Consider the following 10,166-nt stretch of genomic DNA (forward strand, 5'->3'; position numbering starts at 1 on the left):
TACTGTAGCGGAGTTTAGGTGAAGCCCTGCTGCTGTAGTGCATCAAGATCGTCACCACGCCGTCGTGCTGACGGAACTCTTCCCCGACACTTTGCTGGATCGGAGTCCGGGGATCGTCATCGAGCTAAACGTGTGCTCGAACTCGGAGGTGCTGTAGTTTCGGTACTTGATCGGTTGGATCGTGAAGACGTACGACTACTTCCTCTACATTGCGTCAACGCTTCCGCAGTCGGTCTGCGTGGGTATGTAGACAACACTCTCCCCTCTCGTTGCTATGCATCACATGATCTTGCGTGTGCGTAGGAAATTTTTTGAAATTACTACAAAACCCAACATGGAGTCCTTGGCGGTGTTGTTGCAAAGAGGGATGATTCCTTCCGGCAAGGTGAAGTTGCAGCCCCTATTGAAGAGCTGGCAAATAAGTCAGTAGTGCTCCATGCCAGTCCAAGTGTTGTGAAGGCCTGGGTGCAGCGGCATCGTGTTGGTAGGGTTTCCATACTCCCAAGCTTGTCAGACTCCTCTCTCTACACAGGAGCGATCCGGCGCCTGGTGAAGTCTGCACCAACCATCTCAATGGTCAACCCAAGAGCCTTGAGCATCAAGATTCTTTCTAGAGAAACGCCAAGCTTGTTGTCATTAGGGCCCATGTCGCTCTAGCACGGGTTCCTCTCGATCTTCCTGGTTCTGGGAGCGCAGTATGCCGGGAAGTTCTCATGCTTAATCCAGCACCATCCAGACCTCCATTCAGGCCACTTGATGTGTAGCTTGTCGTCGAGGTAGTGCTTCTTCATTCCTGTCCTTGGGATCCAAGTGATGCTGCCTGAGAGAGCATCACCTTTCTCAGTCCGGGGAATGAATAAATGGCGGAACAGAGGCACATTGGGCACGACCCCCACAAAATTTTCACAAAAATGTGCAAAAACAGACGTGTGGGTGATGGCATTGGGAGCAAAGTCTAGCAACCTGAACCCGTATGACCTCATGATCTCATTGAAGAAATTGAGAAGGGGGGCACAACCCGCAGTATAAATATCCGGCAAAGAAGTGATACTTATCAGCACTGTGGGAGACGGCTCCTAGGAGCACCTCTGTGGCTTCATGGTCCTTCGTCTTCCTTGCTCATACATACGCGTACTGCGTCGTCAGTAGGAAGACGATGTTCTCCCTCCGCTGCTTAGCGAGGGCTGCTTTCCTCCTCTTCACTTTTGGGTCAGCCTTCTTCAGAGCCATGTCAATTGTTGAAAGTGGATTTGGTGGGAAGCGCGAGCGGGGCGGCGCGGGGACGGAGTGCTCTGTTCTCGCAAGGAAGAAGAAGGTGGGCGCGTGAGATAGATTCTGAGCAAAGGAAGCGGTGGATTGAGCACCGCATCCGCGGATTCCTTTTTATGGGGAAGGCGCGGGGCTGGTGGCTCTTCACTGCTCGGCGTGGCAACGCTTTTGCAGCCGCACAACCACTAGTTGTCGGTTAGCTCCACCTCTCCCACGTCCCGCATTTAATGCGTCATCGTGGGCGTTCAGTAAAAGTTATCATTATGGACAGTTATCCTTTGCCACGTGTGTTCGTGCATTGTTTTGGGCCTAGCCCAACAACGCCTCACATGTGTGTGAACATGGGTGTTCATACCCTGACGATGCGCAGAAAGTTCAAGCCATCCAGGCGGCAAGGGCTTGTCGGAGGATAGCCTCTCTAATGCACTTAATACTTGGTTATCAAGACCGTGAAGAAGACCTCCATGCAGGTCATCGAGAAGTACTAACAGAAGTACTGAAGATCAAGACTCAAGATGCCGACAAGCTACAAGTCGGCAGGCTTCAGGCCGATAAGGCTTCGGATTGGCAAACTTCCCCCCACCGCTCCACTGTGGCAATGGTCATAGACTTGCCAACAATTGAGCGAGCCGGTGGTTAGGTGGGGCTTCTCGGGACCCGTGTTGGCCTGTCGTTGAAAAAGCAACTTTGTTGACACCTGTCCAAGGATACAGGTGGAGATGGACTTTGCCGACATTCTTCCCTAGCGTGACACCTAACGGAGCATTTATTGGTTTTGTCCTAATCCATCAGAGTTAGATATGATAGTACTGTAGCCACTATGTGCTTCTGTATTTACCATTTTGCCACTGTGGTAGCCTTTTTCATCTATGAAAAGAGGCCCATGGCAACCTTTACAAAGGTCGACACTCTGCCCATTTGCACTATGTAGTTGCCCTTCCTGAGCTCCTTACCGGCAAGCTTGGTGTCTTGTAACTTGAGCATCTTTTCACATATAATTCCACCAAAGCAGGAATAGGGTTTCGCGCCTCTTATTTGCAAAAAAAAAGGGTTTTATGCCTCACAGCGGCCCGAACCTAAGTAAATCTTGTGTGTTTACTTGCTGGATCTGCTTTTTGTGTACTGCGATTCCCATAGCCAAACCACCAAGGGGCCTTGTTGATCCTAAAGATTGTCGTGCGTCGACACAGCTAGTGGCGTAAAACGGGAGGAAGAAGACCGCTAGTGTACTTTTTAATCGTTTTGTGTGTTTTTGCTTTTTCATTATACAGAGATGCTTGATAATCATCTTTTTCATTGTACAAAGATGCTTGATAATCATCAAATATAAGATGCCCTTTGGATGTCTTTTCTCAAAAGAAAATATGAGAGAAAGGCAAAATCGATTCTCAAAAGCATAAAAAATGCGAACGCGGTTGTTCTGATCTCGAGCTCACAGGTGAACAGTAAAAACAAAATAGATTGAAAAACAAATTGTTTTTCTTGTGTGTGAAACATTGTCAAATTTTTTGATTGCTCGGAAAATTTCATCTCCAGATGACACTCGTGGAAAATGTGCCAAAAAAATATATATCAAAATCGATGCTCTAAAACCGTGTTTTCAAACGCATTTTGGAGCATCGATTTTGTTTTCTTTGCCATGTTTTCCATGGATGTCGTTTCATGATGGAATTTTGCAAGCTATGAAAACATTTGTCAATGTTTCACACCAAAAAAAAAATTCTTGAATTTGTTTTTCATAAAAAATTTACTGTCCACCCGAGCTCATGTGAGAACAACAGCACTTTCATAGAAAATGCCCACAATTCTGAATTCTGATGGTATATTCACAAGAATTTAGATTATTATAACGTGAGAGTTTGGATTAATGAAACTTGTGGTAGGTGCAAAGGGTTTTGAACTGGAAATGTACCACAGTGAAATCCCAAATGTATTTGAGAAAATCTGTACAGAGGTGATCAATGTGGGCTTTGTACAGCAAACATCTGATCACACACACACACACACACTTATAATTGTCTTTCTTTGTCCGGGTGTTTTTCATATGCACCCGTTTATACACTATTTCAAATTACGAAATCCATGCAATTATTTGAGTTCAGAATCACACACAATTAAATTCCAGAGAGAAACGCCGTCTGGTTTAAAAACAACTATATATAAGTTAACATTTGGAATAACAAGGTAGGTGTCCGAAACATGCACTCCTACTTGAGATGCATGTTTCGCCCACACTCAATCCTCACACAGCCCGCCAGCCTATTTACCTCCTCTCTTCAGACAAGCCAAATCTTGAGACAACTCAAGTCAAGCGAAGAGGCGCCTCCTGCCGCGCCTGCCAGCCCTTGCCTGTGGTCCGTCGGCAGCCTCGCCACGAACCACCTCGTCGACGAGCTCCTTGAATATTGACCTCTCGATCTCCAGTATCATCCCAGGGAGCTGCTGCTGGCCGAAGCTCGTCGTCCACCCTTCCAGCCTGTGCAGGATCTCTGCGTCAGGTATCACACTGCTGCTCTTCTCCTGGCACATCCGCGATCTCTCCGTCTTCAGGTACTCGATCTCTGAGCAAATGGCCTTCACCAGCTGCTGACCGCTGGACACCTCCCTGGCTCCGGTGAGCGAGCTAGCCGCATGGACCGAGGTTTCTTTCTCAAACTTGTCAAGGAGGAGCATGTTCACGGCATCGAACATTAGCTTCCGGTGAGCTCTCTTGGGGTCGTCGGACCTTCTGCTTTGATGGAAGCCCTCAGGTTTGGAGGTCCATCCGGACTTGCGTTGCTCCAGCACGAGGAACAAGTCAGGGTTGATGGGGTAGCCGGAGGCGTGGAGCTGGATTTGCGACAGGCCCGTGCCTAGGTCTTTCATCAGAAGGCCTGAGGCCAATAGGATCTCCGACACATAGCGGTGGTCCGGAATTTGTGTCTCACACAAGAAAGCAATGTGATCCACAGGAGGGGCCTCATCGTCATCCTTGCTTACAGTCAATTGCTGGAGCTTCTGAAGAAGGCTCGCTACATTTGCGAGCTTGTTGTTCTCGGACTGAGCAGTGGGCTTTGTTGGCTTTGCATCTGATGGATGTCGCTGATCATCTGAGAGTTCCAAGGAAAAAAAAATTAGCCACTGGAAAACACCCAATATCCACCAGTCATATATGCCATTACACTATCAATCCACATCCAGGTCAAAAGATGCCACCATGTAAACATGAAGTTCTATCTGTGGACCAAGGTACTAGCGCTGTGCAAAAGAACTATCGGTTGCACATATACATCCAACAAGCATGATAGTGAGTATACATCACGAGATTCATGATCCCCCGGCCTAGGGAGATTGAAATGCCGAAGTAGGAAGTAAAGTGAACAACTTTTAAGATCTTTCCATTTTATCGCTAACAAAAGTCAAGTTTTCTACTCCCTCCGTTTGGAAATACTTACCATAGAAATGGATAAAAAATACATGTATGTAGAACTAAAATACATCTAGATACATCCATTTCTCCGACAAGTATTTCCGGACGGAGGGAGTATTTTAAAGGAACACAGTTTCCATGGGACCTTTTGCTTAATAATATGGCTGCATGAATCATTCAGATGCACAGGCCGGGGGTGATCCTCCTTTTCAAAATAAAAGTTTATATGGTCAAGAAACAAAGTTAGCAAAGCTGGCGAACTAGCTGATCTTACCAACATTAGGTGAATTTGAGGTCTTGCCGGTACGGAAAAAATTCTCCTGGTCAAATGAATAGTCCAAGACAGAGACTGGACTTGGCCGCTCAGGGATAGCTGCTGCATGATCCATAGATGACAGGTCCTTGTTTGCATCATAAAAGGTTTTCTGAACAACAGATGAATACCATAAGAATAATTAGAAAAGTGGCATGGAGCACTAGTAATATTTCAAGTCTTCAGTATTAAAGCAGACTGGTGGGTTTGCTATGTAGATCCTTTTTGCATCTTTGCGGTTTTATGAAGATGAATTAGCAATTGTTATCTTGTCGCAAAAAAATTATAATACTATCTTCACACCAATACAACTTTGAAATATACACCTTTTCTCGAAAAAAATATTTCCGAAAAGGGGATAAACCCGGCCTCTGCATCACTCATACGATGCACACAGCCAATACACCTTTTCTCGATGAATGGAAGGATAATTTGAAAGAAGAAATAGCTTACCACTTTTTGTGGATTCCTTCCTAATGGAGTTTGATTGCCTTGCTGGAAGCTCGATGCATTAACTTCTGCAGATCTGTCAGCACTTGTTACTTCTATGTCCAGCTCTGATACAACACTCATACTGCCATCCGACATTAAAGACATATCATCGCCTTGCTGGTTAAGACTTCTTGTCCTGCTCTTTGCAACATTTTGATGACCATCTTCACCTTGAGCAAGCTTTCTTCTAACTTTGCTTCTGGGTGATACTGTATCCAAGTGACTCTTATCCACAGATTGCCTTTGGTTCTTGTTAGCCTCAGGAGAAGGAACAGGCAATCTAGACCTTCGCTCCATGTCGAGCTTTTTCTGTGGTAATCTGGGGCTAGTGGAGTTTTTATGCTTTAGCATTCCATTATTGTCTCTTGGTAACTGCTGTCTTCTGGATGAGCTCTCAGTCATCAACTGCGAACTAGACTTCTGTTTCCTGCTCATCACTTCATTTCTTCCATTTGGTCTCCTATCAGAAGCAAGGGGTTGAGAAGCAGGCGCCGCTGGACTAGATTTCAGACGTTGCTCAACAGCTGCCCTATTGATCTTTGGCATTTTCCTTTTATCAGTGCTATTGACTGTCCGCAGCTGCGGTAAATCTGAGAGCCCCCTCAATGGAACAACAGGAGGATCTGCGTCACCTAACAAGTCTGCAGAATTTGCAGGCTTCATGATCACAATAGGAGATTTAAAGAATTTTTCTGCAATGCTCTCTTCTTCCATTGATGGCGATGGGGCCCCTTCAGATATCTGATTGGAGTTTGTGTTACAGCTCAGTCTCGGATTAGCATCAGTCACCTCTTGGTTATTGTAGTCATCATCATATAACTTGAGCATTGATGCTTCCTCACGTTTCTTGTTCTGCAACAGTCCTTTTGCTTGCATCGAGTCCAGGATCTGCTTGAGTGCCCTCAGGTCCTTGTTTGAGTGCTGAAAATCAAGGTCATTGAGTCGTTTCTCTATCTCACTGTAAACTGATGCAGCAGGTTGCTCTTTTCCATGAGCCCCCTTGGACCCTTTTGGCAATTTTCTCGGTAGCACGATCCTTTCCTGCTTCCAAGGTGCAGTTTCAGCTGGGAACTTAGAGTTAGGAACATTCCTGATTGTTGCATCCAGATTCCTGTGTTGCCTACGAGCAGGCTCATTATGCGAGGAGAGGCTCAAAGGGAGCAGTATATGTTCTTGCTTCCTCTCTTGAACTGATTTGGGTGCCTGTGGTGATATCACCTTGTTGTCGCTGGGCTCAGGCAACTCCTCCAAACCCATGAGTTTTGCTACGACACTTGGAAGACGCTTAGAGGCTGCTGGTTGTTCTTTCTGGATCTCTGCATTGGATTCTTTATCAGAACCGAAACTGATACTCCTTTCTGTGTCATCCATGTTCGGCTTCGGCCGCGAGTCCATTTCACGGGTCCTAAGAGGGCCTTCCTTGATGTCCAGCGACAATCTTGGCATCTCCCTACGTTTTGATGCCGATTCCCTCCCGTCATATGAGAACCGAGGAGCATCGTAAGACAGCCTTGGTTGGTGGCCAGATTCAGATGGACTCCAAGAGGACTCCCTGAGCTTGGCCAGCACCCGGAGCGACTCGTTGATGTCCATGGTTCCCTTGCTCTTTCCTTGGATATCACTGCTAGGGGACTCATCCAAGCATGTTGCTGGATCTCCACGGTTGTATGTGTGATCTGCCACTGCTTCCGTTGTGGAAGTTCTGGCTGACAAATCACGAGTATCTCTATAAATCGAATCCTTTACCAGATTTCTTATACCAAGAGTCGGGTGGCTGGATTGAGCTGAGGGCGTGTTGGTGAGGGTATCATCCAGGAGGTAGTCCGGTCCATTGTCACTCTCAGGCGAGCTCTTGAGCCTCGGCGAGCACTTGAATGGTTTCTCCGGAAATAGCATCCGATCAGTTGAGGATAGGTCCTGTTGTGTTGACCTATTGCCATCAAGGGAGGAAAACGATGAACATGATGATGATGAGGTCTCCATTGTTGACGTTGCTCTTTGATTTTCGATCCAGCTTTTACTGAAGTTCTTGTCCTGAATACAGATTGCAGCAAGTCAGTAAAATTGTGAAAGGCTGGAAGCCTGTTGAAAGAGTACATTTACATTGACAAGTGAGACTCACGAGAACAATCTGGGGTCCGTATCTGGTGCGCTCTTCCCCTACGCTCGGGCTGCTTGACAGTGCATTGCCTGTTTTAGTAAGTGAAACATTTTTCAATGGTGAGCCAGCCTAAACAAATGCATTGAATCCTCAAAAAGGAAAAGAGGGAAATATTGCTTCTTATGGAAAAAATACATGGCCCGAGCAAGAGGAAAAAGTTGATCAATACTGTTGCATTATAAAAGAAGAGAAACAAAAATGTCACTGTCATTGTTGTCTAAATATACACTACACATTTCTAGTAGGAACTATCACCAAAGAAGAAGAAATTGTCAGTGTCATTCGTTGTCCAAATATAAACTTTTTTTGTGAAAAGAATCCTCTTCCAATTTGAGGAATCATTTTCATTGTTGTCAACATTTACAGACGGGTGTGGCTAGGTCTCACTCAACTAAGACTTAACCAAGTCTTAGTCAAGTGATATAGTATAAGAAGAAAAAGAAAAAACTCAAGAATATTTTTTTGTACGAATCTCCATGCAAAATCGAAAGACTATAGCAGACATAACGTCGAGTGAGACTTAGCAAAACTGTTTACGGATACTAGATTTTATTATCGGAAGCAGGGTCTAATCTGTCTGCATGACATAGTGACATATTTTGTCGGCCGTCCGGGACCAATTTCCGGCTAATCAGCGCCGGTGCAGATAAAAAAAATATTCTGAAGTAAAGATTTCATTCAGAAATAAACTTCCCTCCGCCTCCACCCTACTATATTAAAGTAGGTAGTAGTAATTAAATTCCTGCATCTGGGTGGCTCGCCCAAAAAAGGGGGAAAAGGCTACAGTAGATCTCGGCAATCGGCAGCAGCACCTAGCGATTCAATGTGGAAAGAAAGAAGGCCGAAAAAACAGGAGCATGTGGTGAGACCATACTAAAGCAGAGCCCTGATCTATCTATCTTCCAAAAGCAGAGCCCTGATCTATCGTATCATACCACGGTGGCATACGAACATTAACGCAATTGCTTCAAGGAATTGGTGAGACGGAATGAATCCATGCATGTTTGGAGCAAGCAAGCAGAAGCAGAAGCCGGAGCAGGTGCGGCGGGAAGGAAGGAAGGAGAAGATGGTAACCTGGGGGGAGAAGCCTCTTGTGGGAGTGGTGGGCGGCGATGGGGTAGCGGCGGTCGAAGGCCTGCAGGATCCCGGTGACGCAGCCGATCTGGCGGTGCAGGTCCGGCCGCCTGTCCTCTCCCAGCGCCTGCAGGTACTTGGCCGGCATCGCCTCCTCCCCTCTTCCAAACCCCCAAAATGCAGGGAGGAGGAGGAGGAGTAGCAAAGCAAACCGAGCGGCGGTCCTTGCTACCAGCTCAGCAGTGTGGTAGCTCAATCATGGTGTTTTCTTGTAAGGAGGGGAGCCAGCCCAGAGGGAGAGAAGGAGATGTTGTGAGCGTGAGGGGCATGGCCGCCCTCACCGCTCTGGGACTCGAGGTAGCTGATGGAGGGTGGACGTCTTGTTTTTGCTGCTCGGCTGCTCTATCTCTATGGCTGCGACTGGGACTGGGAGTCGCTACGCGGAGCGCTAGTAGCAGTGTTGCTATACACACGACACTGGTTAGCCGATTTGCGCACGATCGCACTGATCCGGCCGTGCATGCGTTGGACAAAGTGGAGGCCAGCGGTTAGATCACGCATCGTCCAACGTTCGGCTGCTATGTATCGGCTGCATAGTAGTTTCACGCTAGTAGTTGTACAAGGAAGGAAGGAAGAGTTGCGAGGATGAGAATGGGGAGGAGGGGGCCATTGTTAACCCGGTCGTTTTACCAGAATGTGAGTAGTACTACTGGTGTCCTGGTAAATGCAGTTAAGGAGGACTGACGTATATGTATACTTGGGTACTTGTACTGTACTGGGACCTGGCATTCCGTTCCAGGCAGTGTATAAACTAAACTAAACTAAACCAAACCACCTAACTAACTATTAGGAGATGTGGCCTCTAGCTGGTGGGCACGGGGCGGGGGGTTCCTTGTTCTCTTTCTCAGCACTCCATGTGCCGCTCCAAGGCCCTGTACCCACCATCACCATGAGAGAGAGAGATGCTTGTCCACTTGTCCGTCTCCTCTCTCTCATCTCTCTGTATGTGTATGTGTGTGTATGTGTATGTGTATGTGTATGTGAGAAGGAGCAGTGACGAATCTAGAAAAAAATGGAGGGCGGGCTGGGCTGCCTGGGTCATGCAAATATGTGTTGGATTGGGCCTGCAAGTAGTTGGGCTGAGCCTTAAAACTAGTAGTAGAAACAAATTTTAGAAGGGGGGCTTGAGCCTGTTAAAGCCCTCCCCCGGTAGAATCGCCCCTGAGAAGGAGTCAACATCAGTTTGTCATTTTGCAAGTGCCCACGGCCATGGGGAAGTGAAGAGTTTGGTCGCTGGGTTGGGTAAAAACGTGTCTCCTTCCAAACCGAGTAGGACTACTCGTCAGTAGGGTTGGGTTGGGTGAGGAGGAAGAAGAAGACGATGCTAAATCTGACAGCGTCTTCTTGCAACCATTAGCTGTGCTTTGTCCAAAAATTAGTGGGGGGCT

At 46.9% G+C, this 10,166-nt stretch overlaps 1 protein-coding gene across 1 annotated transcript; it reads right to left on the reverse strand.

Annotated features, from left to right (window-relative positions):
* Positions 1–3,284: 3,284 nt before the first annotated feature.
* Positions 3,285–9,301, reverse strand: LOC119354710 (protein LONGIFOLIA 1-like). Its single transcript, XM_037621453.1, has 5 exons — positions 8,719–9,301; positions 7,606–7,673; positions 5,445–7,517; positions 4,953–5,103; positions 3,285–4,358 (listed from the first exon to the last, which is right to left on the reverse strand). Exons 1-5 carry the CDS (start codon positions 8,864–8,866, stop codon positions 3,577–3,579), a joined length of 3,222 nt encoding a protein of 1,073 aa, XP_037477350.1. The 5' UTR covers positions 8,867–9,301; the 3' UTR covers positions 3,285–3,576.
* Positions 9,302–10,166: the final 865 nt, after the last annotated feature.

Source organism: Triticum dicoccoides, chromosome 2A (assembly GCF_002162155.2).
Source record: "Triticum dicoccoides isolate Atlit2015 ecotype Zavitan chromosome 2A, WEW_v2.0, whole genome shotgun sequence".
In the NCBI taxonomy this organism is placed as follows: domain Eukaryota; kingdom Viridiplantae; phylum Streptophyta; class Magnoliopsida; order Poales; family Poaceae; genus Triticum; species Triticum dicoccoides.

Coding starts and splice junctions, on each gene's coding strand:
- LOC119354710 (XM_037621453.1), bottom strand. CDS start 8,866: ATGCCGGCCAAGTACCTGCAGGCGCTGGGAGAGGACAGGCGGCCGGAC. Junction 7,674..8,718: donor CAAGAGGCTTCTCCCCCCAG/GTTACCATCTTC, acceptor TTACTAAAACAG/GCAATGCACTGTCAAGCAGC. Junction 4,359..4,952: donor CTCAAATTCACCTAATGTTG/GTAAGATCAGCT, acceptor TGGAACTCTCAG/ATGATCAGCGACATCCATCA.